This window comes from Syngnathus leptorhynchus, chromosome 19 (assembly GCF_054491065.1).
Source record: "Syngnathus leptorhynchus isolate UIUO chromosome 19, UIUO_Slep, whole genome shotgun sequence".
NCBI classification, from domain to species: Eukaryota; Metazoa; Chordata; class Actinopteri; order Syngnathiformes; family Syngnathidae; genus Syngnathus; species Syngnathus leptorhynchus.
This window is the reverse complement of record NC_141213.1, coordinates 6,587,989-6,610,339: the sequence shown is the minus strand read 5'-3', so window position 1 is coordinate 6,610,339 and position 22,351 is coordinate 6,587,989. Positions and strand designations below refer to the sequence as shown.

Sequence of the window (22,351 nt, the reverse complement as noted above, 5' to 3'; positions counted from 1 at the left end):
GCCTGTGTTTTATTTTATACTAGTAAAATAGTCATGATAGTAACGGTAGTCTACATTAGTGATTGGCCAATAAAATGTTGAAAATTGGTGTAGTATTTCACTCTTAGTAGCCATAGAGAGTTCATTTAAAGAACATTTCCCAGTGTGTGATATTCCGCTTGGACCCAGCCTGCAGCGAACGTGCGCTCTGTCAAAGTATGTGTTGGCCAGTCGATATCACATACACAATGTTGTGGCTGGCTGGCTTCTCAAGGTCTCCCTGTCTGCCAGGCTCTCTAAATGGCCTCCCTTAATCACTGTTTATCCGCCCGCTCCTCTCCACCATCTGACTGCAGCCACCAGAGGAGAGCGGCCATTGCCTCGCTAACAAAGACTGATTGACAGGTGAACTCGCAGGCGCTTATTAGCAAAATAGCCATAAATGATAGCCGCTGCCGCCTTTGCTTTTGCACGTTGACTGGTAGACTCATTTAGTTGTTGTGGTCTAAAATGTTCCCCAATGTAGATTGGTAAATAGGACAATTTAAAGGGTATAATAAACTCACTCAACACTATTAGGTCTCCCTGCTTATGGAAAAAAAAATATATCTGAAATAAAATTCAAATGAAATAAATAAATGACTCAAATTATATATATCTATATATAGATAGTATATATACATATATATGGGACATAGAGAGAAAACAAGAGATAGCGAGAGCGGTATAGATATATAAAAATAGATACGTATGTGTTATCATCACCGAGATCAAGTCTTTATTCACTCAACTGTGCAGCTGAACAAAGAAAACCGAGAGAAAAACATGGACCCCAAGATGGAAATGTCAGCATAAATTGGAACTAATGCGTAACCTGTGCATGTTTCTTTGCAGGATGTGGATTTCATGTGACTGCAGCTCGCCGGAGTGCGACGTTGTTTTGTTTACCGCGTCTCCCGAGTGTGTTCAATTACGCTCCCTGGTTGTTCTTGTGTAAAGTGGCAGTCTCTTGGCGAAAAGATGGATGATTTGTCTTTGTTAATTTCCACTCCGTTGACTTGATGACACCCCGCTTTCAGAGACGTACTAAACATGGCCGCATGCACTGAAGCTCACGTTTACACATGGGCGCGAAGTCACTTGTTAAATGGCGTGTTTGAAAAGCCATTGGACCTGTCATTTACCTGAGTTTTCGCTCATCACATTTCAAAATCAGAACTAATAAAACACATATTTATATGACCTGTGGATTAGCCAGCCTCTGTCCTCCCACTCTCTCCATCAAGTCTGCCTCAGGGTGGAAGGCGGATAAAATTGCTGCTAGTTGTCGAGGGGGAAAAAAAGAAAATGCTTTTATTTGCGGGCCTCCGCTTCCACTTTGAGCTGTGTTCTCATTTAAGTGCATCAAGTGCACATCGTTGGAATCTATTCCCTCATCTTTCTTATTTCCCCAACTCAGACTGTGGAGAACTGCGTTTGCATTCTGAGAAACCTGTCGTACCGCTTGGCAGCCGAGACGTCCCACGGCCTGCAGGGAGGCTTGGAGGAGTTGGACGGCCTCCTTTGTGACTCCAACGGTCGCGATGGAGAGAGCTCTGGCTGTTGGGGCAAGAAGAAGAAGAAAAAGAAGGGTACTGATCAGGTAAAAACAAAAAAAATTTTCATCAATTCCCCTTGGTTGTAAATGTAAAGAACTGTATTTAATGCAGTAAAGCAGCAATATGATGCCTCATTTGCAGGAAGCCTCTCTGTAGAAGCTTACTTGGGTTAGGATGACGCTGAATGCCCCAGCGCTAAAAGTTCTCCTTTCACTTATTCACATTCATTTGTCGCCAAACGTTGTGTGGGTCCAAAAAGTAGAAGCCAACTTTCACGATGAAGCAGGAACACGATGTCTGTCGTCGAGACAGGGGACGTGTCGGCTGAATAATGCAGAGGAGGAATGAAATCTTTAGATCACAAAGTATGTGGTAAATTCTGTTTAAATGCATTAGCCTCTTTTATAACCAATTGGATCACAGGCAACTTTTTCATTCTTTTGTGGCACTTCATTATCAGTCAGACTTCTTTTTTTTTTTTTTTTAAATCGAGCTCTTTTCAAAAGCTTAATTGTATCTTCACCTCCCTCCTGTCTACTCTGTTCCTTCTTTTTCAAGTTAATAAGCTGAACTTTGCTTAACTCTGGCGGGTTAAAAAGTCAGAACCACGCGTACCTTCTGTGAAAAGTGGCAAATATACGACCTTAAAAAAATCCTACAGCCATTCCATATTGATCTGGCACTCACTAGGTTCATGTGATTCATGCGTGCCGTATCGATTTGGCATTGCAAAGTTCCACCATTTCTCTTATAAATGAACGTTATTTAATCATCTCCTTCCTTTTGGCTTTTTGTGAGAAGCAAAGATTTTCTTTCACTTACTGTCGGCAACATTTGCTACACATCGTGACATCCTACATGCGATGGATAATGGAGAATGGAGAAGGAAATGAGGTAATAGTGAAAAACAGACCGCCAGCTTGACATGAGGGTAGGCGGCGTCAACTTAAATGCTAATGTAGTCCCCCTTAATCATTTATTAGAGTCTCTGACAGCAAGGCCAAAGAGCAGCGTGGGAGCCTGAACTAAAGCTAAACATTCCTAATTGACTGCTGCGTCCATGTAAAGCCAGTCACACAGTTGTATGCCTCCACAAGTGGCAAGAATTCACTTCTTGCTAAAGAATTGAATTTTTCTTTACCACCCAAATCTGGGCCCATAATTGCATTTTTGAATGATTTTGTTGTGGAGGAAATAAAGAGCCCTGACCTCAACCCTATTAGCCACATTTGCTACATCCTGTTTGTGCAAATCCAATCGATTTTTGCGGCTTATCGTCAATCATAAGACTGTAGGTGTGAGGGCTTTGTTGTTTCCTCCGGAACGTGGATAATAATGCACCTTTTGAGCCTTCCAAATAAACGTTATCTATTCATATTCACGTAGGAGGTCTGCGGGCAACAAACGTCGGTGGGTAATAGGTTGTTCTGTTCAATCTTCAAACTGTATGAAGTGTTTGATTTGGCCATCAGAGAATTTATGTAAATAAAGCACACTCGGTTTAAACCGCACACTTGCCTAGTTTACCGTGAAGTGGCTAGGGAAGGGGTGGGGGGGAGCAGTTGAGCGGAACGAGAAGGTCGACGGCGAGGAAAACTCAAAGATGAGGGAGAAGCCTGGAAATAGAAATGGAATACAGGGAAAAAAAGGTTTTATTGGGATGATATGTGGCATACATGAAAGAAAAGCAGCAAAACATCCAGACAGAGAGAGAAAGAATCATCCTAGGAGAAAAAGTGGGACAAAATCTGAGTGATTAGTCGGAAAACGAGAGCGAGGAGAGGTGACAAGCAGAGCGACTGAACAAAGGGATAGAGTTGTGCTGAAGAGGTCGCACTCAAAACGCTTTGGGTTTATTTCTCCAACAGAAAAATGCGGCTGCAGTATGAATATGGCTATTTTATTTAAACCTTCCTTAATTGTTGTGTTTATTTTGCTATTGTCATTTTGCCGTAGAAATGAAAGAAGGTCAAACTGTCATTTGATCTTCAAACACTCTTATTATTTGGTTTTTAAGTCATATGAAGTACACAAACAAAAAGTTCATTATGGGTGTAAGTTCAGACTTCGAGGTACAATCAAAACAGCAGACAAAAGGAGAGGAAAAATGAAGGAATTCATTATTATTCTGTTATCCGGGTTTCCTGAGCTCTGGGTAACAAGACGTAAAAAGAAAAGAAAAGGAAAAAAAAGTGTGATTTTTGCAATTGTCAACAATACAAATGCTCCCCACCTGCTTTACTTGTCACCTCTCTTCCTCCTCCTTATTACAAGCAACTCCCCTAACAGTGACAAATTGATACATATTGCTTTGCTGTGTCCTACTTTACATGAAGAGGAAAAGCCACCAGGCCAACGCTTATTTGGTCACTTAGCAACCAGCGCCAAATATAGCCATGCTTGTCCTTCTCCTCTTCTTCCTCCTCTCTTCCAGTGGGATGGCGTTGGTCCCTTTCCAGAAAGTGTGGATCCCCCCAAAGGGGTTCAAATGCTCTGGCACCCCACCATTGTCAAACCCTACCTCACCCTGCTATCTGAATGCTCCAATCCCGACACCCTGGAAGGAGCAGCCGGAGCCCTGCAAAACCTGGCTGCTGGCATCTGGAAGGTAATGCTGGCAATTACAACGTTTTCGCGTGGGATTGGTGAACTTAGTATATTCACTGACATCAATTCATTTAGAGCAGAAATGAAGAAGTCTATGATTTATCTTATTTTATAGTGGGAATGGAATTACTACTTTAATATAAAGCTTTAAATCTGAGCCCACACAGGAGTCCACCCAGGGTTCAACAGCGACCGGCTTGTTGGTAATAATGAATGAGTCATGCAGTAGAGCCTTGGGCAAAATTGGAGATAGTTTTTAAAACTTTTTTTTTTTTTGGTGTGCAACAAGACAGAAATTGACAAAGTGTCACCCTGAAATGACACAACTCAAATGGGACATTGTTGATTGCAAATGGGCAATGTGGTTGACAACTTCCCATGAGATTTGTTGTACTTAGTTTGAAACTTGAAGTGAAGGACACATTGTGGACAAGCGTAATAGCTCCGCAAATGTAGATATGTCTTTGCTTTGGTGAGTTTCTTCGAGGTACAAGAGTGGGAAAGTAGATGGTACACTCAAGGGAAATATGTTTTATTATTTCTCAGATAAGGCAAAATTTTCCAAAGATGATGACTGACTGCCCTTTGCTGTTCGCCCTTTTTTCCCCCAAGGTATTTCCCTCGATCGGGGTTTGGATTAGACAATAATGGGTTGAAGTTCAAGTGATTTGAAAAGGTGGATTATCGTTTACATATATCCATTTATCTGCAGATGACCCACAAGGTGGCATTACTTGAGGCATTGAGAAATTCATTTGAGTGGTCTCCGAGCTCTGCAATTCATATCGTTCTCCCAAATAGAGTCAGTTGTATTACTTGAGCCCCCAAAGATACTATTTCCCTCTTGATCATTTAAACTCATATTGAGAATGAAAATGTATACATTTCCATGCAGTGGAGAGTTCCTTGATGAACAATGGCTTAACAGCATGCTTGTATTTTCATCACAGTGGTCTGTGTATATCCGGGCCGCTGTCCGTAAGGAGAAAGGACTTCCCATTTTGGTGGAGTTACTGCGGATCGATAACGACAAAGTTGTGTGCGCCGTGGCCACCGCTCTAAGAAATATGGCGCTGGACATCCGGAACAAGGAGTTAATTGGTGAGTTGGGATCATTTTATTTGAAGGCCTTTTAATATGACCTCTTGTCCACAAGGGTTAAAAAAAAAAAAAAAATCAAGGGAAAACTGTCTAAATGAAAACTGTCTTAATGGTGTGCGTGGCTTTTTCTGCAACAAGCTTAATAATGTTTAGCGCATTGATGAAAAACATGACGGCAGCAGCAAAATTCACTCAAGAGTCTACAGAACGATTTTGTCTGGCATTTTAATGAAAGATGAAGCCAAACTGATTGGGAGATTGACAGGGGGGGAAAAAAAGCAAGAAATTAGCTTGTCTGTTCCAATACTTGTGAAGGGAAGTGTCTCTGTGTGTTTCTGCCTGTCTAATTATTGCAGCTTTTTGGAGGGCTCAGTGGTTTCTATAGCAACCACACTTCCCTCACTTGCAGGGAAGAATTTCAGGAGTCTCTTTGGGCTCTGTTGATGTGGTAGAAGAACACAGAGTAATGCCACTGTCAAAGCGCCACATTCCCATGCAACATTTATTTAGCTGCTGCATGGTAGCAGATGGCTTTCCGTTCACACAGATGCCAAGTTTTTACTTTTGTTTCTTAGCGAGTTAGTTTGGGCTTCAACAATACTTTTTGTAACTTGACATATTACTTGGTACAGAACTTTATGTCAAAGCTTATAATGCGTTCAATCAATGTAAACTAAAGCTGTTAAAAAGGCATTTGCGGCAAATCCGCGCGAGCTGTTACATTATCGACCTAAAGGCTCCATTTAAATTAATGGAGGGAAAAAAAAGCGCCTCTTGTAACAGTCACGGAATTGGATGAGCTATCTTTTACGATGGGAGCGATATATGATCTCCTCTGGAAATCATTAAAAAGTTGGCTAATTGATTCAAATAGGTGAAGGCAATTGATCAACTTTTATTGCACTGCTTAATTAGCCTCTTCAGAGCAGAAAGAGATAGCAAAGAATTATGGCAAGAGTCCCCTAATAAATACGACTTTTACGGAAAGACTAATGAATAATTTAGTATTTTCAAACTCAAGTCACTAAAAAATGAAAGACTTGTTTGTTGGATGACAAGTTTTTTTGGTTCACTTCAACAATGAGGTATTTCATCCCTCTGAGGAGTTTTGAATGCGCTGTAAAATATGGGGAAGAGAGATGACAACAAAATGTGGTTCAGAGACGAGCGTTTGCTCTCGGCAAGGTGTGACGTGATTGGTGGTGACAGCGAAGAGGTAGAGGCCAGACACCACCAGCCCCCATCTTGCTTGCCCCTTGAACACAAGCTTTATTAACACACACCGACTCAAAGCTCACAGCAAACTACTGTTTCTTTACATCAAGACAAAAACTATCCTTGGGTGACAAAAATGTTTCTTGCTGGTCTTTTGCCAAATAATGTTGAATTACAGACTTTGATGTTGTCGCTGCTTGGCAAGTTTGAAGGTAAATAAACAGAGATGGAATTTGGTGGCGCGTTGATGTCATTAGCGTCATTCATTTCATCGCTTTTTGTGTTTCATACCTGTTTGTATAATATTCCATAAGCCCGTGTCACGATAAATGAGTCACATTTACCGCTCTGCCGTCCGTCTTTGCAATTCTTACCCGTTGACTCGGAGATGGCAATTTGACACACATGAATTGGGAATGCCAAGCAGGCGTCACATTATTCCAAATAAAGCAGCTATTTTGTGATGCTTTTCATAAACACACGCTGCGCTTACCACCAAAACAAAGTTAATGCCGGGTGAAAAGCGATTAATTCAGAATCGGTATTAATTCAAGACGCTTAATTAATTCACAGCTCCATTTAATTGTGTTTTTTTTTCCACTTGTGTTTTGCAGGAATCATTTCATTCAAATAGGGAAAGCAATATTTGGGATTATACTAAATATGTGAAGTCAAATATAATGTAAGTGTCAAGCAAAATGACAAGTCTATCAATAAATGCTCACATGGTCTTCATCCAACTCCCCTCCCTCTCTCCATTCCCCACCCAGTAATATTCTTTCTCCAAGCATAGCTTCTTAATTTGACGCCCACAACTAATACAGTTTCAGACATGAGCTCATAACATCACGCTCTCTCTTTCTCTCTGGGCCTTTGTGTCTCGCCCTGATGACGCTGTCTCCTGACACGTTACCGTGGAAACGGCAGCAGTGTGCCGCTGGGATTTCGCTAAGTGCTTGAACGCAAGTGTGAGTGGTTGAAGTCAGGAGTTGTGATTGGCAGATGTTCATGAAATTAAAAGACTGAAACATTCAGGCACAGGGAGGGCATCACACGCTGATCATTTGTCTAACAGGTCCAGAATATATGTCTATTTTTTGTGAGAAAAAAACTTTTGAAGGCTAGTCTTTTAAAAGATGATGGGCCTCCAGCAAGTCCCACTGGGATAACCTACTTTTGTGTCTGCATTGGAGGTTTTTATTCATCTTTGGACCTATTGTAACTCTTTTATCACTAGACCTTGATTTTTAATCAATTTGGCCTCACAGTTTGATTCCACATTTATAATGACATTTGCATTTTTTGCTTGTTACTTTTATTCTGGCGCCCCCTCTTGCCAAACTGATATATAGTCACATGCAAAGTCTCAATTCGATCATAAGATCATCAAGATTTATGATCGATTTTCATTCCGTAAGTAGGCCTGCTATTTTAGACCAACAAATACTGATAATTGTTTCATGAATATATTTTACTATCATTAAACAGAACACTTACAGCAATCCATATGCTTCATCTCACATAACATCTGTCTGAGACAATTGCCTCCAATTTTACTTCCATAACAAGTCCCCCCGCCCCCCAGTAAACAATCAAATCACTCCATTGTTGCGGGTAAATGGATTTGTTTAAATGAAATCAGCCATGATGGCACTGATAAAATTCTTGAATAGAGCAGCATAACACATAAATAAATCTGTGTCCCAGATGATTGAGGCTATATCGGGGGTCATATAATCAACATTGATGCGAGAAGCAACATGTCCAATATCAAACAAGCATCTCACAATCAACGGAAGGAAATGGAAGAAAAATATTACTTCCATAAAAGCTGCTACTCACTCAGGGAAAAATACATCTTCATTTGCTTGCTTTGTGTTATTGCCGTATCACCACTTTGAGGTCACCAGTGAAACTGTTTCCATGGTCCCAGCTTGTCTTTGGCATGTGTGACAAAACTCAAATCTGTAATGTTGTCAATAAATAAATGGGAATAAGGCTTTTATATATGGTTCATTTTGCATCGACTGAGGACAATATTTGCCCTTTGTTCCTATGAGCTTGATAAAGGAGTTGTTCACTTAATCAGTACTTCAGTCAATAAATTGTCAGTCACTGGCACGGTCAATTAATTATCTGGCGCGCCACTCGCTAAATTAGCTGGTCACTAAGTTAGTCAGGCCGTGGATGAATTATTCAGCCGGCCGCGTCCAAATTCATCAAACGAAAGCCGTTGTGAGGAAGTGAATCAGTCGGTGTGATTCAAGTTGGTCACATCATTTTGAGACAACAAGCGTTTAACCTCTGCTTATCCTGTCAGGCAGAGATAAGGCTGGGTCAATTAACCCACTACTCATTCTCATAGATAGTTTGTGTACGTGTGTGTGTCACATTTATACGCACGCACACGAGCTCTCCATCAGTGTTGTATAATTGTATGTTTGCTCTACCTGAAGGTTAACATCCTGATTATTCTCCATTCTCACTGAGGTCTAGGGGAATTTTATTTTATTGTGCCAACGTGTGCTGTTGAATATCATCTTTTTCATGTTGAATACTCATTCAAGTGTCAAAAAAGCCAACAAAATTCAAACACAACCTAATTAATAATTAAGATCTTATGTGACGTCTTGCATAACTTCAAGCTCTGAAGATTCAAGTGACTTGAGACGCATATTTTTTTTTTTTCTGGATGTTTTGCCCCAATTACAAATTGTACGTCTTTGGGCTCAGTCAACTTCAAAGGCTTCACTGTTCATGTATTTATTATGATTATTATTATTGTTGATATGATTTAAAGTAATCATTCAAATCGACAAGCTCTTTTGAGTAGCACAGTTAGTGCTATTTTGGCGAAATTCTAATAAAGTCTTGTGGGTGGAGGCCCGATGCTTTTATTGTAAAACTGGCTCCACAAATATTCCATTTTATAATTGTTTTGGGGCTCTCGGGGATGTGACTGCTTTGTTGTTAGATTTCATTGCATCCAGAACAGATTTGAAGTGTCCACTAGAGGATGGAACTTTCTGTTTTTAGCCTGAAAGTTTCTTCACAGAGGGCCGGGCATATTTGAAAGTACATTGTGACATTGTGTGAAACAATGTTTCAATAATGATGCACTTTGTGTTAGAAATACAAGTTCCAGGAAGAACTCATTTGTTCCAGCAACCCTCAGTTGAATTCAATTTATGACACTTAGTTGGTCAACAATTTGCTCAAAATGCTGGCCAAGGAACATTTCTACCTGATTTTAATGAAGATTTTCAACAACAAGCCGTTGTCAACTCTCACCTCAGTATTGTGAACATGTGACCTTTCAAACTAAATGTCCACAAATGGTTGACCTGACATGATCTGGTCTCTAATTTGCTTGTCATGTCACTTGCATGTCTTCACAAGTTCTTGCGCATTGGTGTTATGGCTTTTCCTATCTGACTGAATCTCCCGCAACTCCTTAATTAGTCCAAGAGCTAATCCTTTGAATGTCATTTCCTTCCTTCTCTGTCTTTTCATATGCCAGCAGCCTATTCAGTGAAATATGGCAAGGCAGCCCCTTTTATTGCATTCTAAGCGTGAGCATTAATGTGGCCGTGTGAGAGGATTTACAGTGAGCCCTCTCAGGCCAAAGCTTTATGGAGTTATCCAAGCACTCACTCGCTGCGCAAGACGTTTGCTTTATTACTTAGACACTCAACGGATCTGTTAACTTGTTAAATTTCCTTCACAGCACTTTCTGATTTAAGTCCATTGAATGATTGCCGAGTCGGGGTGCGTGAGCGTACGGCGTCGTTAAGTCAGAAGTGTTTGCTGTACTTCTGATTTCTTTCAAAGTTTTCAGAAATGAGGTTAAACATTCCCTGTGATCCACACTTTCTCTTATTTATTTTTATCAAATAGTGGCTACATGAGGAAAAAAAATACCACACTGAATACATTTTTAATTGAATTTTTTCTTTCATTAAATATGTTTGATTTTGTTTTTCAATAGTGGTTCCCTCTTATGTGTACATGTAAAATAAAATAGACCTATAAATGTTGTATTCAAGAAAAAAAGAATTCATGAAATCTATTTTCCTTTCTCAGGTAAATATGCCATGCGAGATTTGATCCATCGGCTACCAGGCAGCAGCAGTAACAACAACGCCACCAGCAGCGGGACTTCGAGTACCACGGGTCCACCCAGCAAGGCCATGTCGGATGATACGGTCACTGCTATCTGCTGCGCACTACATGAAGTCATCACCAAAAATATGGAGAATGCCAAAGCCCTCCGGGATGCAGGTGGGATTGAGAAACTGATCGGCATCGCCCGCAGTAAAGGCGACAAGTGAGTGTTACCGAGTTGACACATGAAGGTCACTTTGATGTTTTGCTATTTTTGGAAACGCTTGAGACCAATGCGAGCATATTTGTAGGACAGAGAGAAAGGAAATCTGCATGATTAGACCAGATTAGCCATTTATTAGTTCAGGATTCTACTTCATACAGCAAAATTATTTACGCCACACATACATGTGGAATTATATCTCAAATGTATCCAGATGAATAATCTAGCTCAGGAGATGACAACCAGCGAGTCAGAGGTTGCCAGAAGTGACATCAACTAAACATCACATGATGAATTATTGTTAGCATGGGGGAGAGAGAGAGAAAAAGACATTGAGAGCGAAGGACAGACTATTCACAGAACTTTGCTCAAGGGCATCATTATACAGAGCAATGAGGCCGTGGCTGGAAGAAAGTGCAAATTTCTCTGTGAGTTTAGTCAGCTTCTAATAGCTCAAGATAGGTGAACTGAGAAAAAAAAAATGTTCATCAGCAACCTCTTGCCTCACATTTTTGTTTTACTCACTAAAGAGCTCCAGAGACCATTGTCCAAAAATAAAAAGAAGTGTAGAAGTTGCAATGAACGCTCACATCTTCTTGAGACACAATCAGCTGAGTCCAACCAGAAAACCAAACTATACATTAGGCGTTCAAGCACTTTTATTGTCTTTAACAAGCGGAAATTAAGCAAAGGGTGATGTTTGATACCAGGAGAGTACAGTTCGTTTTGCAAGCATCTGCTCTCTAGAGGGACATTGCTTATGAGCGGAAACCTTCTGAAGTCATTTTGTAGACAAAGTGACCAGGCAATGGCCGCAAGAAACGGCAGGCAGGCAGGGAGAGAGGGAAAAGGTGGGGTCTTTTTAACTCCTTTGCTGAAAAGAGCAATGGCCCTCTTACTCTTAAAGAGCCGACAGCCTCCACATATCTTTCCAAGGTGATATTGACGGCAAACGGAATAACAGTTTGGGATGTTATCAGAAGTAATGGGGCGGTGGAGATGTAACAATGAACTATCTCCCCTCAGACACTCGGCCAAGGTGGTTAAGGCGGCCTCTCAGGTGCTCAGCAGCATGTGGCAGTACAGAGACTTGCGCTCCCTCTACAAGAAGGTAACACACTGCTGTCACGATGTATATCAAATGCTGTATTCCATTTATACAAGCTTAAACAGAGACATGAAACAGAGGTTGAACTTGCTCACCAAAACAGCAGCACCCAACTGACAACTGTTAAAACTCTGTTGCTAACCAAAACAGCAGCACCTGAACCTCCCGGATCAAGTCTTCCCGCATGTAAATGAACAAATATGTATTTACATTAGTGGAGAGGTTAATGTACTTGCTCCATTGAGTTAAGTGCGTCCATGTTATGTCTTGGAGGAGTGACACACAAGCTAATTTAGAAGGTGAAGTGAGGGTTGAGCCTTAACTACCTCTGAATACCAGCTGGAAGAGGACTATTTGTGAAAAAATGTCTCCATAGCAATGAACGTGCACTTGCGTGATGTCAGCAACCTTTATGCACACAAGAATGACCAAAGCGCAGTTTGTTTGCTATCTTTGAGGTCAGTCTAAGCTCCAAACTAAAGATCGATGGCTTTTCTACTTAGAACTGTTAATATAGCATGCAGCAAAAGAAATCGATAATGTGTTTTACAGTGTGTGTTCTTTGCAGCCTATTATTGTTGGGCTCTTTTTTGGCCCACCAGGCTGCTTCTTATCACCCATTGAGACTGAATGCTAGTAACACAGTTGGCTACCAGTAAACTTGCTTCCCGTTCATCGAGAATCTTATATGTGCATCACGCAACTAGGATGATTTTAGTGGAGGACTGTTTTTGTGAGCTTGTTTATGTAAGTTGGCTTTTTCACTCAAGCGCCATTAACAGCAACAACAAAATATGTTCTTGTTCTCATGTTCTTTTGAAATGACAAATTGCATCTTGATTAAGTTCAGTTCACAGAGTTTAGATTGTGGAAGTGCTAGTCATTTTGTAGAGTCACTCACAAAACTGCTTTTAAGAGCTGATGGGAATTGTGCCTGGTAAACAGTTTTACTTTGCTGCAGCAACTCTTCCATTCCCAAATCCACTCCTGGGCTTTATCATCAGGATCCAGACGTCTACATTCTTTTCTTGCATGCGAATATGAGGTTATGGATTTTTGGGGGCAGCTCGAAATCCTGAGTGTTTTGAGACTTGCATACCCACATTTTCTCTCAATATGCAGTTTGTGTATGTTTGTCCTTCTGTTTGTTTTTCTGTCTTGTGTTTGACGGTCTAAGTAGAGTTGATCACTTCCTATAGCAAATCCATCGAGGAGAAAAGGGAATTGCAGAAGAGGCAGTGGATGTTAGTTGGCTGAGTGCCCACAAATAAGCAGCAACTGCAACGTCTGAGATGACTTGAAAGATCAGTGGTGCCGTAGTCATGAATAAACCAAAGCCTAAATCTGTTTTCAGCAATACTGGTGCTTGCCTTCAAGAGAAATCTTGTTTAAAAAGTCTCCAGTGTGTTTTCAAACGCCGCTTGTACCCAAATTCATTTGGTTTCTATGACTTCTGTCCTCATTTTGGGTTTGCGTTCGTGCTTGACTTGCTCGCAGGGACGCCACCATCCGCGTCAACAACAAATGTCCAGTATTGTTCGGTCACAGACTGATGAGCAAAAACAAAGTCACAACGTTTTCTTGATTGGACCGGCAGGACTTAATCAGCCCTCGCACACACACACACTGAAGTACTTTTTGGTCATTTGTGCAAGTATGCTTTTGACAGTTGTGATTCAGGATGTGAGAGATGATCTGTCTAACAAGTGTGGCAGATTCTCAATATGGTCCGGGCTTGTGTAATTGACAGTGTGAGTGTGTGTCAGTGTGATATGACAAGGTCTGGAAGGTGTGTATGTGTGAGGTCACACTGTGTGTGACGCTCTGGATATGGAGCGAGTCCATTTGAAAAGAAAATGTCATAGCGTGCCGAGATATTCTTTTTCACGTCGTCGCAGCAATGAGACAAGCAACACCGTCGCTACATCACAGTTGTTTACTACGGTGGAAGAACTTGAGCTGAAAACTTCTTTTCAACTTTTTTTTTTATTTTTCATCCAGGGTAATGACTTGAAAATGAACTCGCTGTCCTCTTTTATATGAAAAAAGAAATAGCAGGAATGCAATCAACAAATAAAAAGGTGCTGCGATTACTCATTTGGAAGCCAGCGACGGTATTTTAGTCAAGGAAAATAAAGCATGCAAAGGTCAGGCAGAGCATCTGACACCGTGAAAATCGGAAAATGTAAGGATTAAGGTTGCGAGAGAAGAATCCATTTCAGTTAGCGCTACAATCACATTTTGCCTTGCAGCTGCATGACCTTAAGTTCATTCTGCAGCCACAATATGCAGAATGGTTGAACAACACAATCACCTTTATTTTTTTTCTGACATTTGCAAGAAGCGGACCAATGTCGACTTTTTTTTTTTAACCTTAACTTAAACTGACTTCTGACCCCTATCGACAGTGAATAGGGACCAGGTCAGCCCACAAATATCCCCCAAACTCCTGACTGTGAGTCAAACACGCTAATAACGATTTCACCTAATCTGCCTTAAAGCAACCCATACGTATTCTCCTGTAGAATCAATCTTGTGAATGAAATCACCTGAATGTTTAACTATTCCCGCTGTGGCCTGCGCACGGCCTGAAAGACCCCGGCGGCTCAATCGGAGGTCCCGATAAACGATCCGCATCCACTAGCGGCAGATTGCTCCCATCGCTCAGCGCCAAATGCATTCATTATTCAATACTCAGTGACTGTGTTCATTTGAGCAACATGACACTTTGACAGCGTCCAATTGCGTGATAGCGGCATGTACCATCAGGAGGTTACATGGCTTATAATGAGATGTGTGCTGGCTGGGAGAAAGAGTGAGCTGATGGATACATGATAAGAGTATAAATGGCTGGAATGGATCCAACTTTTGACGCACCGGGTGTGTGAGGATCCACCTTCTATTTGTCTTCATTGCTACGGCGGGAAAGTCAAGGGAGGACACAGCCTACTTCTTGATCCATTGCTCTGGATGGTTTTCTGCTTGCCTCGCTCATTACTGCCTTGCCATTAAACGGGCTGTCACTTGTGTAAGGCTTTTTCTACCTTTGCAACGTCACACTGATGAGCAAGTTTCAGTGTCGGCATGCTCAAGGACATGGTCACAATGGCTGGAGTTTGAACCCCCGACCATTCTACCACTGAGCCACGCCGCCCTCGTTCCTCTCTGCTCTCATTACTTGCTGTCATCTTTTGTCCTCCCCTTTCTGCCTCCTCCTCCTCCTCGCCTGTACTTCCACTTAAATGCTTCAGCCCAGCACCTCCCGACCCCAATGTATGCACGCACGCACGTCAGAAACCATTGCTAAGCTCATGCCCCCCAGACAGCAAAGCAATGATGGAGCACATCTCCAATTTTTTTCTTTTTCATCATCTACTTGTGGTTTGTATTCAGAGGTAGCCAATTATCTTAATGCTAAATTGAATTGGGTTCCAGCTCTGTGATTGTTGCAGACTATCATAATCCATTTTTGAAAAGTGCTTTGCTCCAATCACTGCTAAACCAATACACATGCATAGAGAAAAGCCATTGGCTCTGCAGTAATTATTCATGCCAACTTGTTGTGTTAAAATGTCCCTGCCAGAAAAGTAATAAGATGATGCTCAGGCTTGATGCAAATGTCTTCAATTGTGTTGGCCAGTTGTTTTGTGGGTGTTGTTGTTTTTTTTTTCCTGTTCAGAATAATTGTTGATAAGTGCTGATTGATGTGGTTATGTCAATTTTTGGCACTGAAAGTACATTTTGGAAGGGACAGCAGAAGATAACTACAAAGGACAATTGTTTCAATGAAGCTGTTGCTTTTTTAACAAACTGTTCATCATAGATTTATGATGACTATTTTTTTTTTTTTTTTATCAATAATAATCATTTATTTTGCACCCTGAGATGTATTCAACTATCTCCTCTTGTGCATTTTGCCTCCAGGATGGCTACTCCCAGTATCACTTTGTGGGCTCTGCCTCCACAATAGAGCGAGACCGACAGAGACCCTACTCTTCTTCTCGAACTCCCTCCGTATCCCCCATCAGGACGTCTCCAAACAACCGTTCCGGTGAGTAAACCGCAAGCAAACATGGTCAAATGTGTGTATGCTGTCAACATCATTGCATAACTGCAGCAAAGATATTTATATGCAGTGACATTTTTCTTCCTGTGAACTCAGTCAAGTTAAGATTTAATATTTCATTTGAACTAAATGTAACCTTGTACAATCTTTCACTGCTTGCAAAGATCACTGGGACCTTGCAGAGTTCACGTTCATTTACAAACGTCTTCTTTGAACTGTTAAAGTACTAAAAATACAGGGTACTAATCTGTTCTATTTCTCATACTTATCAAAGATGTCATACGCATGCATTCACTGACTATTTCCTACGAAGTTCTTTTTGGTCCTAATGTTTAGAGGGTTTTTTTTTTGCTACTTTAGTGTTTCTTGAATGGTTTGCTCTGCTGTTTTGAAAGTTAAAATATGGGTTAATAACCCGATCTATTTGACAGAACATACTTTTTTTTATTATTTTTTTTATTTTTTATGACTTTTGTATGACTTTAAATTTATGAAACTTTCCAATACATACATAAATAATCATTGAACATTTAGCGGTCAGTCTTGGAAGTTGTGCTGACCGCTCACATACTTAAAGCATGATTAGCGCTAGCCTTTGGCTTGAGCCTGCCCGTGGCCTCCACGCTTTGCAAAGAGCGCATCAGCCAGCTGTTAGCATCCGTCGTCAAGGAGCCTTTAGCTGCGCTTTCTCCGCATCAGGCTTAGCAGGCTGATGAGGCAGAAAAGTACTTTTCCTTCCTCCCGGCTTAAGGATTCTTCAAGGACCCAGCGAGGGATCCATGTGTGTGTTCATGCATGTATGTGTATGTGGTGACAGCAAAGAGAGGGATGATAAACTGAGTGTGAGAGAAGAATGAGGTATTAAACCACTCTTAATGCAGGGATGAGGATTTGACCTTGGACGGTGACATTGAAATGTTCGGCAGGTTTGTGATCATGTGTATAATGTCTATTCACCTCTCCTCCACCTTTTTCCTCTTCCTCTAATCCTTCTTTGTCCCTTTAACGTCTGATCGCACACACATGAATGTGCATCTGTATCTTCTGCCTGCATATGCTCCATGATTTGGCACCCTGGAGACGCATCAAAAAAGAGGGAGGGGGGGTAATGTTGGTGGAGTGTGTGTTAGAGGATTGGGGGAGAAGACAGTTTGGAGGGGAGGTGTTAGGCTGTGCCGCTTGCAGGAAGACAGAGTGAGAAGGAGACCTTTGCATCCAACATGGACGCCGTGGGGATCCTGCTGTGTTTAGAACTGATAGAACAAGGCTTCCAGCTAGACTGCCACGGTAACCAGGGGTGTTGGCAACATCTCTGCGGGTGTCAGGTCAAAGCGCGCTCCCTAAAGGAATCTACCCCAAGGTGTCAAAATGATATTTTCAGTGTTGGAAAAAAAAAGCCCTCTCTTCTTGCATTTATCTTGTGGTCAGAGCTAGTAACGTAATTATCGTTTGAAGAAAATATTAATACTGCATTGTGTGACTAAATTAAAACCTTCAAGGCTGTTGTTGTGTAGGAATGGCGTCGTAAGTAGTGACATCACTAGTTTAACGACATATGGAGAACACAAGATGGTGTTTAGTGTGCAACATGTCCAGAATAAATGAAAGGACGCACTTTCAAATACGTTCCAAAGATAACACGATTGCCAGCAAAAGTCGTCCGCACGACTCAGTCTGTATTCAGCATACATAAGAAGTCATAGGTGATGTGGCTATGGAGTGGATGTTTTTTACCTCATCGTGTTAGCCACCCCAATTGACTGTAGTTCTTTGTAATGTCCTTAACAAGATAAAGCTCTGTTTTTGGATTAAAGTTGGCCTCGCTTCGCTTGTGTGAGCATACAATACAGTCTCTTGTTAAAAACTGGGAGGCAGATAAGAGAGGGTGAATTTTTCTTTTGCTTTTAAATGTCAAGCACAGAAGACTTGGATCGTAATAGGTAGTCCTTTTGTGTTCAAATAAAAAAAAAGAGAATTTCTAAAGACACTTGAGAAAATCTGTTTTAGAACCTTTATTCTATTTGGGTAGTTTTGCCTCGCTGCTGTCATCGTGATATAGGAGGGACGCCAAAGAGAACAAAGGATCTCTCTCTTTTTTTTTTTTTTTAGTCCTTATTTTTGAAGTCTTGCATTGAAGTGAGGAAAATGTTTCCTTCTATACAGAGAGCGTCTGCTTCATATAAGCAGACTGAAAATCTTATGCACTTACTCATTGTATAAGAGCTCAAGTTTGATTGACACAGTATCATTTCCATACCTTTAGGGCTTTATGCTGTGTTCAAAATAATATGCATTTTGCTCTTCTAGCTAAATAATGTTCCAAGATGAAATCTCAGGGCATGATGCAGCAAAGTTGCAGTCGCAGTTACCTGCAAAGTCAGACTGGACTGTTCCAGACTGAGTATTTTTTGAGTGTCCTTCACTTTGAAGCCTCTGGCTAATCTTGCAATACATTAATGCGCTACACATATGTGGAGTGGTTACAGGAATGTTTAGCTAAGCAAACTGAGGGGGCTGATATTCGGGCGGCCGAGCAGGTAGGTAGGCCAGCATTCTGCCAATCCCATGTGTCAAGATAAGAGGGACTGAGTAAGCACTTTGAATATGCAAGAAGGGGATTACATGGTGTGTGTGCGAGAGAGCGAGAGTGAGAAAAGGGGTGAGGTGGGAGGGAGAGAGAGAGACGGACGGAAGTTGCCAACATTTAGGGGTAAATCAGCAATTTCAACTATTGTAAATGCTCTTATGCGTGTGTGCAATAATGCGTTCATGTGTATGAAACTGAAAAGGTAACACAACAACTGGTCAAATATTATCCCAAAACAGTGTCATAAATCTGTCTGGGTCACCTCCAAACTTTTTCATCATTTTTGAGCAGTTTGTATAGGCTGACATGGTAAATGTTAAATAATGATTACGCACCTTGAAAAGCCAGAATGCATCCACAAATGTGGCCATGCAGAGGTGTGAATTCTCATGCTGTCCTCATTATTTTGCGTGTGTGTGCATGTGCATGTGCGTGCGTAGCAAGCGCTCCGGCCTCTCCAAGAGAGATGGTGAGTCTAAAGGAACGCAAGATGGACTACGATTCCACGGCAACCAACGCCGGTTTCCATAGCAACAAAGGCGAGCACACATCCCGGAAAGATGGCATGGCAGGTGTGTACGAATATCAGTGTGAGCGCACGTGTGTGTGTTTTGAGGGTCGTTCTTTTCAGCCACTGGCATTGTTGTCATTTTTTTTGAAGGCTCTTTGTGTTGTGTTTTTATTTTTGTTTGGTTCGTACGTAATCACTTTTCTCTCTTTTAACGTCTTTGCTATGTTTCTTTTCGTCTTAGTTCCTTGAATTGTATAGTGTTTTTTATCCAGTTTGCCATTAATAATCAGGTTTTTTTTCCTCATTTAAGTGTCCTGTGGAACATCAACATTGTTCCGAAACTCATACCTGACCAGCAGTGATGATATCAAGCCAATTCAGGTGAGTTAACAGTCCTTTTTTTTTTTTAACGCATTTCTACAGCCTGTCAAAAAAGCATGTCACGCAAACAGAAGATGACATTATAGTAGACCTCGTCATTCACAGATTATTTTTAAAATGTATTTTGTATCACAATGCAAGAGATGTGCATGTTCAAATGAATACGCAGCATGTGTTTTCCTTTGGTGCCTGAAAGCCTTGTCTCCCATCACTTCACCTTCCACCTCCCTTTGCTGCTCTTCAACCACCCACGACCCCTTGCATCCTTAACAGGCCCCAGTTCAGCCCTGCACTATACCCCCGCAGCCTCAACAGGACAGTCCGTCAACAGCCATGCTAAAAGACTACGACCACTACCCACCCCCTCCCTCCTTCCCCCAGCCTCTGCCTCCACAGCCGCCCCCTCACAGCCAGAGCAGGAGCTTCGACGAGGCTTACTTCGAGGAACAGGGACCGCCTCCGCCGACCCAGCCTCAGCCGCAGGTCCAAGCACAGGCCCAACCCCAGCAGCCTCCCAGCACCGCCGGGCCTCCCCGGGACCCCCGGGAGGACCTGCGCATGCATCTGGGCCTCAAGTCCACTGGCAACTATGTAGACTTCTATTCAGCCTCGCGGCCGTACAGCGAACTGAACTACGAGACCAGCCACTATCCAGCCTCGCCTGACTCATGGGTCTAATTCGACTGAGGATGATGTTGATTTCAAAATGTCTCTGTATGTGGAGGGGATTTTTTTTTCTTTCCAAGCACATCAAGTTTGCATAGTAGTCTTGAACACCCTGACAAGGACTTTGTATGCTCTCTCAAAACAAAAAGCAAGAAAGAGTAATCGTCAGGTCAAGTGACAAACAGTGCATGTGCATGCATTTTTTTGTCTATTTTTTTTTCTTGGTTTAACCACAGCTCACTTTGTCTTGAGTCTCAGCCGCGCTCGACTGAGTGAGTGCAAGGCGTGCGAAGAGCCAAAAACACAGTGGGCAGAGTAAATAGAGAAAGAAAGCAAAGAAAGGGAGATGACTAAAGAAGAAGAGACAAGCGAGGGATGACTGTGTAATGCCGATGGAATGAGTAAAGGCTTTTATTCGCGGGAGGAGTCGTGACCTTTTGTTGAAGGCAGCGAGAGCTGGAGAGGATGACTTGCACGAGGCTTCTGGAAGAGGTCAGGAAAAATGGAAGCACATGAGGAGAAAAGTGGGTCTTTCCCACTTCATCTAAACGTAGCACTGATTCGAACCCCTACTTTGCATCTGGATTTATTTGAAAGGAATGTCGTTATTTTTTTCTACTTTTTTAGATTTTTCAAGATGTCATTTTATGTATTGCTGATGTAACGGTGCGCACACTTTTTTTTTTCCCCCAATGCATTTGTTTTTAAGAGAAAAGCAGTCGGAAAAAAAAAATATTGAAACTAACACAAGATGCAGACTTCATCACCGCGGCGGAAGTCAGCACAATCCCAGCTTTGCAGTATTTGTGATTGTCGACCTTCATCTAATTGAATATTTTGGTGCAAAATGGAAATGCACACGTGCAGAGAGTTGTTCAATTCCGAAGCAAGAAGTGCTTTTTCACTGCCTAAAAAAGAAAAAAAAAAGAAAAAAACATTTCCAAGCACAGTGTGTGTGTGTGTGTGTGTGTGTGTGTGTGTGTGTGTGTGTTTGGGAAGGTTCGTCTTGTCTTTAGCGGGGAGCATCATCACTTTGACGGGAGTAAATATTGTACAAGCCAATGTAAACTAAAGTGAGAAAGGACAAGAAAAGCTTGCCAAAGTTTGACTCCGCTCGATTGGATCCTGGATGACTTTAAAGGGACTTTCTGACTCTGTTTTCAGACACTGACTGGATGTCTCGCTCTGCAGTTTGTAACTTTTTTTGTGGCTATGCCCCCTGATCTGGATATTGCTGGGAACTTGGATGTGCAGTGCAGAGCTGCTGTCCTCGGTGTCGGCTGAGCAAATGTGGGCGCGTGTGGGGATGAGTGTGCGTGCGTTTGTGTGCATGTCGGTGACAGAATGCGTGGCCTGTGCGTAGACACATTAACTGGGGTGAGCGTATTTATGCATGCATGTGTGAAGTAGTGTGCGTATGCCTCTGTTGTGTGTCTGTGGGCGCGCGCGGGTGTGGGTTTCTGTACAAAACAGTGTCCACGCAAGGCATTCCTACCGACAGTCAGTCTGGTTTTGCTAATCACGGTCAAATCACTAGAATGAATTGTTAATATAGAATGATAAATCTATAAATATATGAATATAAATATATAATTTTTATGTGCAGATATCCGTGTCACTGAAGCGCAACCAATGTTTGCAGAGGGAAAAAAAAATAACATGACGTGGTGTACAAACAGAACTTGAGTTCATTTGCTCTACTCGTGGAAACTGCAGCTCCCCGGTGCCCCGCCCGCCCTGATGGGACTAAAGAGAAATCCTAGCTGAAGATGCTCAGGCTCTGGTGCGAGTTGTGTATTGTTGTGTATCCATGCTTCTTAAATGACCCTGCTGAGAAAGGACCGTACTTGAACACAAGGAGAAATCAAAATAAAAAAAAAAGACTCTTTCCAAAAATGTCATTGATTTTTTTTTTTTATTTGTGTTGAAGTGGTGGAAAAAGATTGGTGCACTTATACTACTTTTCCAAGAGCTGCTCTTTTCCTCGAGCTGGTCAAAGTCAAGCTAAAAGTCCTTCTGATTTCTGAGATCACCTAAAAGTGGCTACGTTTACGTGGCGGAAATTTCTTCAAAACATGAATCATTTTTATTCCGATCAGGCATTTCAATCCGCTGGTCAAAATAGCCGGTGTTTTGCTGTTCACTGTTGTGATGAGTTCCTCGGCAAATTTCATAAATATGCATGTGCTCACCACAACAAGATAA

At 41.8% G+C, this 22,351-nt stretch overlaps 1 protein-coding gene across 8 annotated transcripts in view; it reads left to right on the top strand.

The window, feature by feature from the left end:
• ctnnd2a (catenin (cadherin-associated protein), delta 2a) overlaps positions 1 to 22,001 on the top strand; it is a 114,543-nt gene extending 92,542 nt beyond the window's left edge. For 5 of the 8 annotated variants that reach the window (XM_085939463.1, XM_085939467.1, XM_085939466.1 and 2 more), the window contains 9 exons: positions 1,439 to 1,621; positions 4,012 to 4,185; positions 5,135 to 5,285; positions 10,584 to 10,827; positions 11,854 to 11,938; positions 15,860 to 15,986; positions 19,029 to 19,160; positions 19,410 to 19,480; positions 19,754 to 22,001. In XM_085939463.1, coding sequence (XP_085795589.1) covers positions 1,439 to 1,621; positions 4,012 to 4,185; positions 5,135 to 5,285; positions 10,584 to 10,827; positions 11,854 to 11,938; positions 15,860 to 15,986; positions 19,029 to 19,160; positions 19,410 to 19,480; positions 19,754 to 20,158 — 1,572 coding nt within the window. In that variant the 3' untranslated portion in view covers positions 20,159 to 22,001. Of the gene's footprint in view, positions 1 to 1,438; positions 1,622 to 4,011; positions 4,186 to 5,134; positions 5,286 to 10,583; positions 10,828 to 11,853; positions 11,939 to 15,859; positions 15,987 to 19,028; positions 19,161 to 19,409; positions 19,481 to 19,676 lie in introns of all 8 variants that reach the window. The other 3 variants (XM_085939470.1, XM_085939468.1, XM_085939469.1) reach the window with 3 other exon arrangements.
• Positions 22,002 to 22,351: the final 350 nt, after the last annotated feature.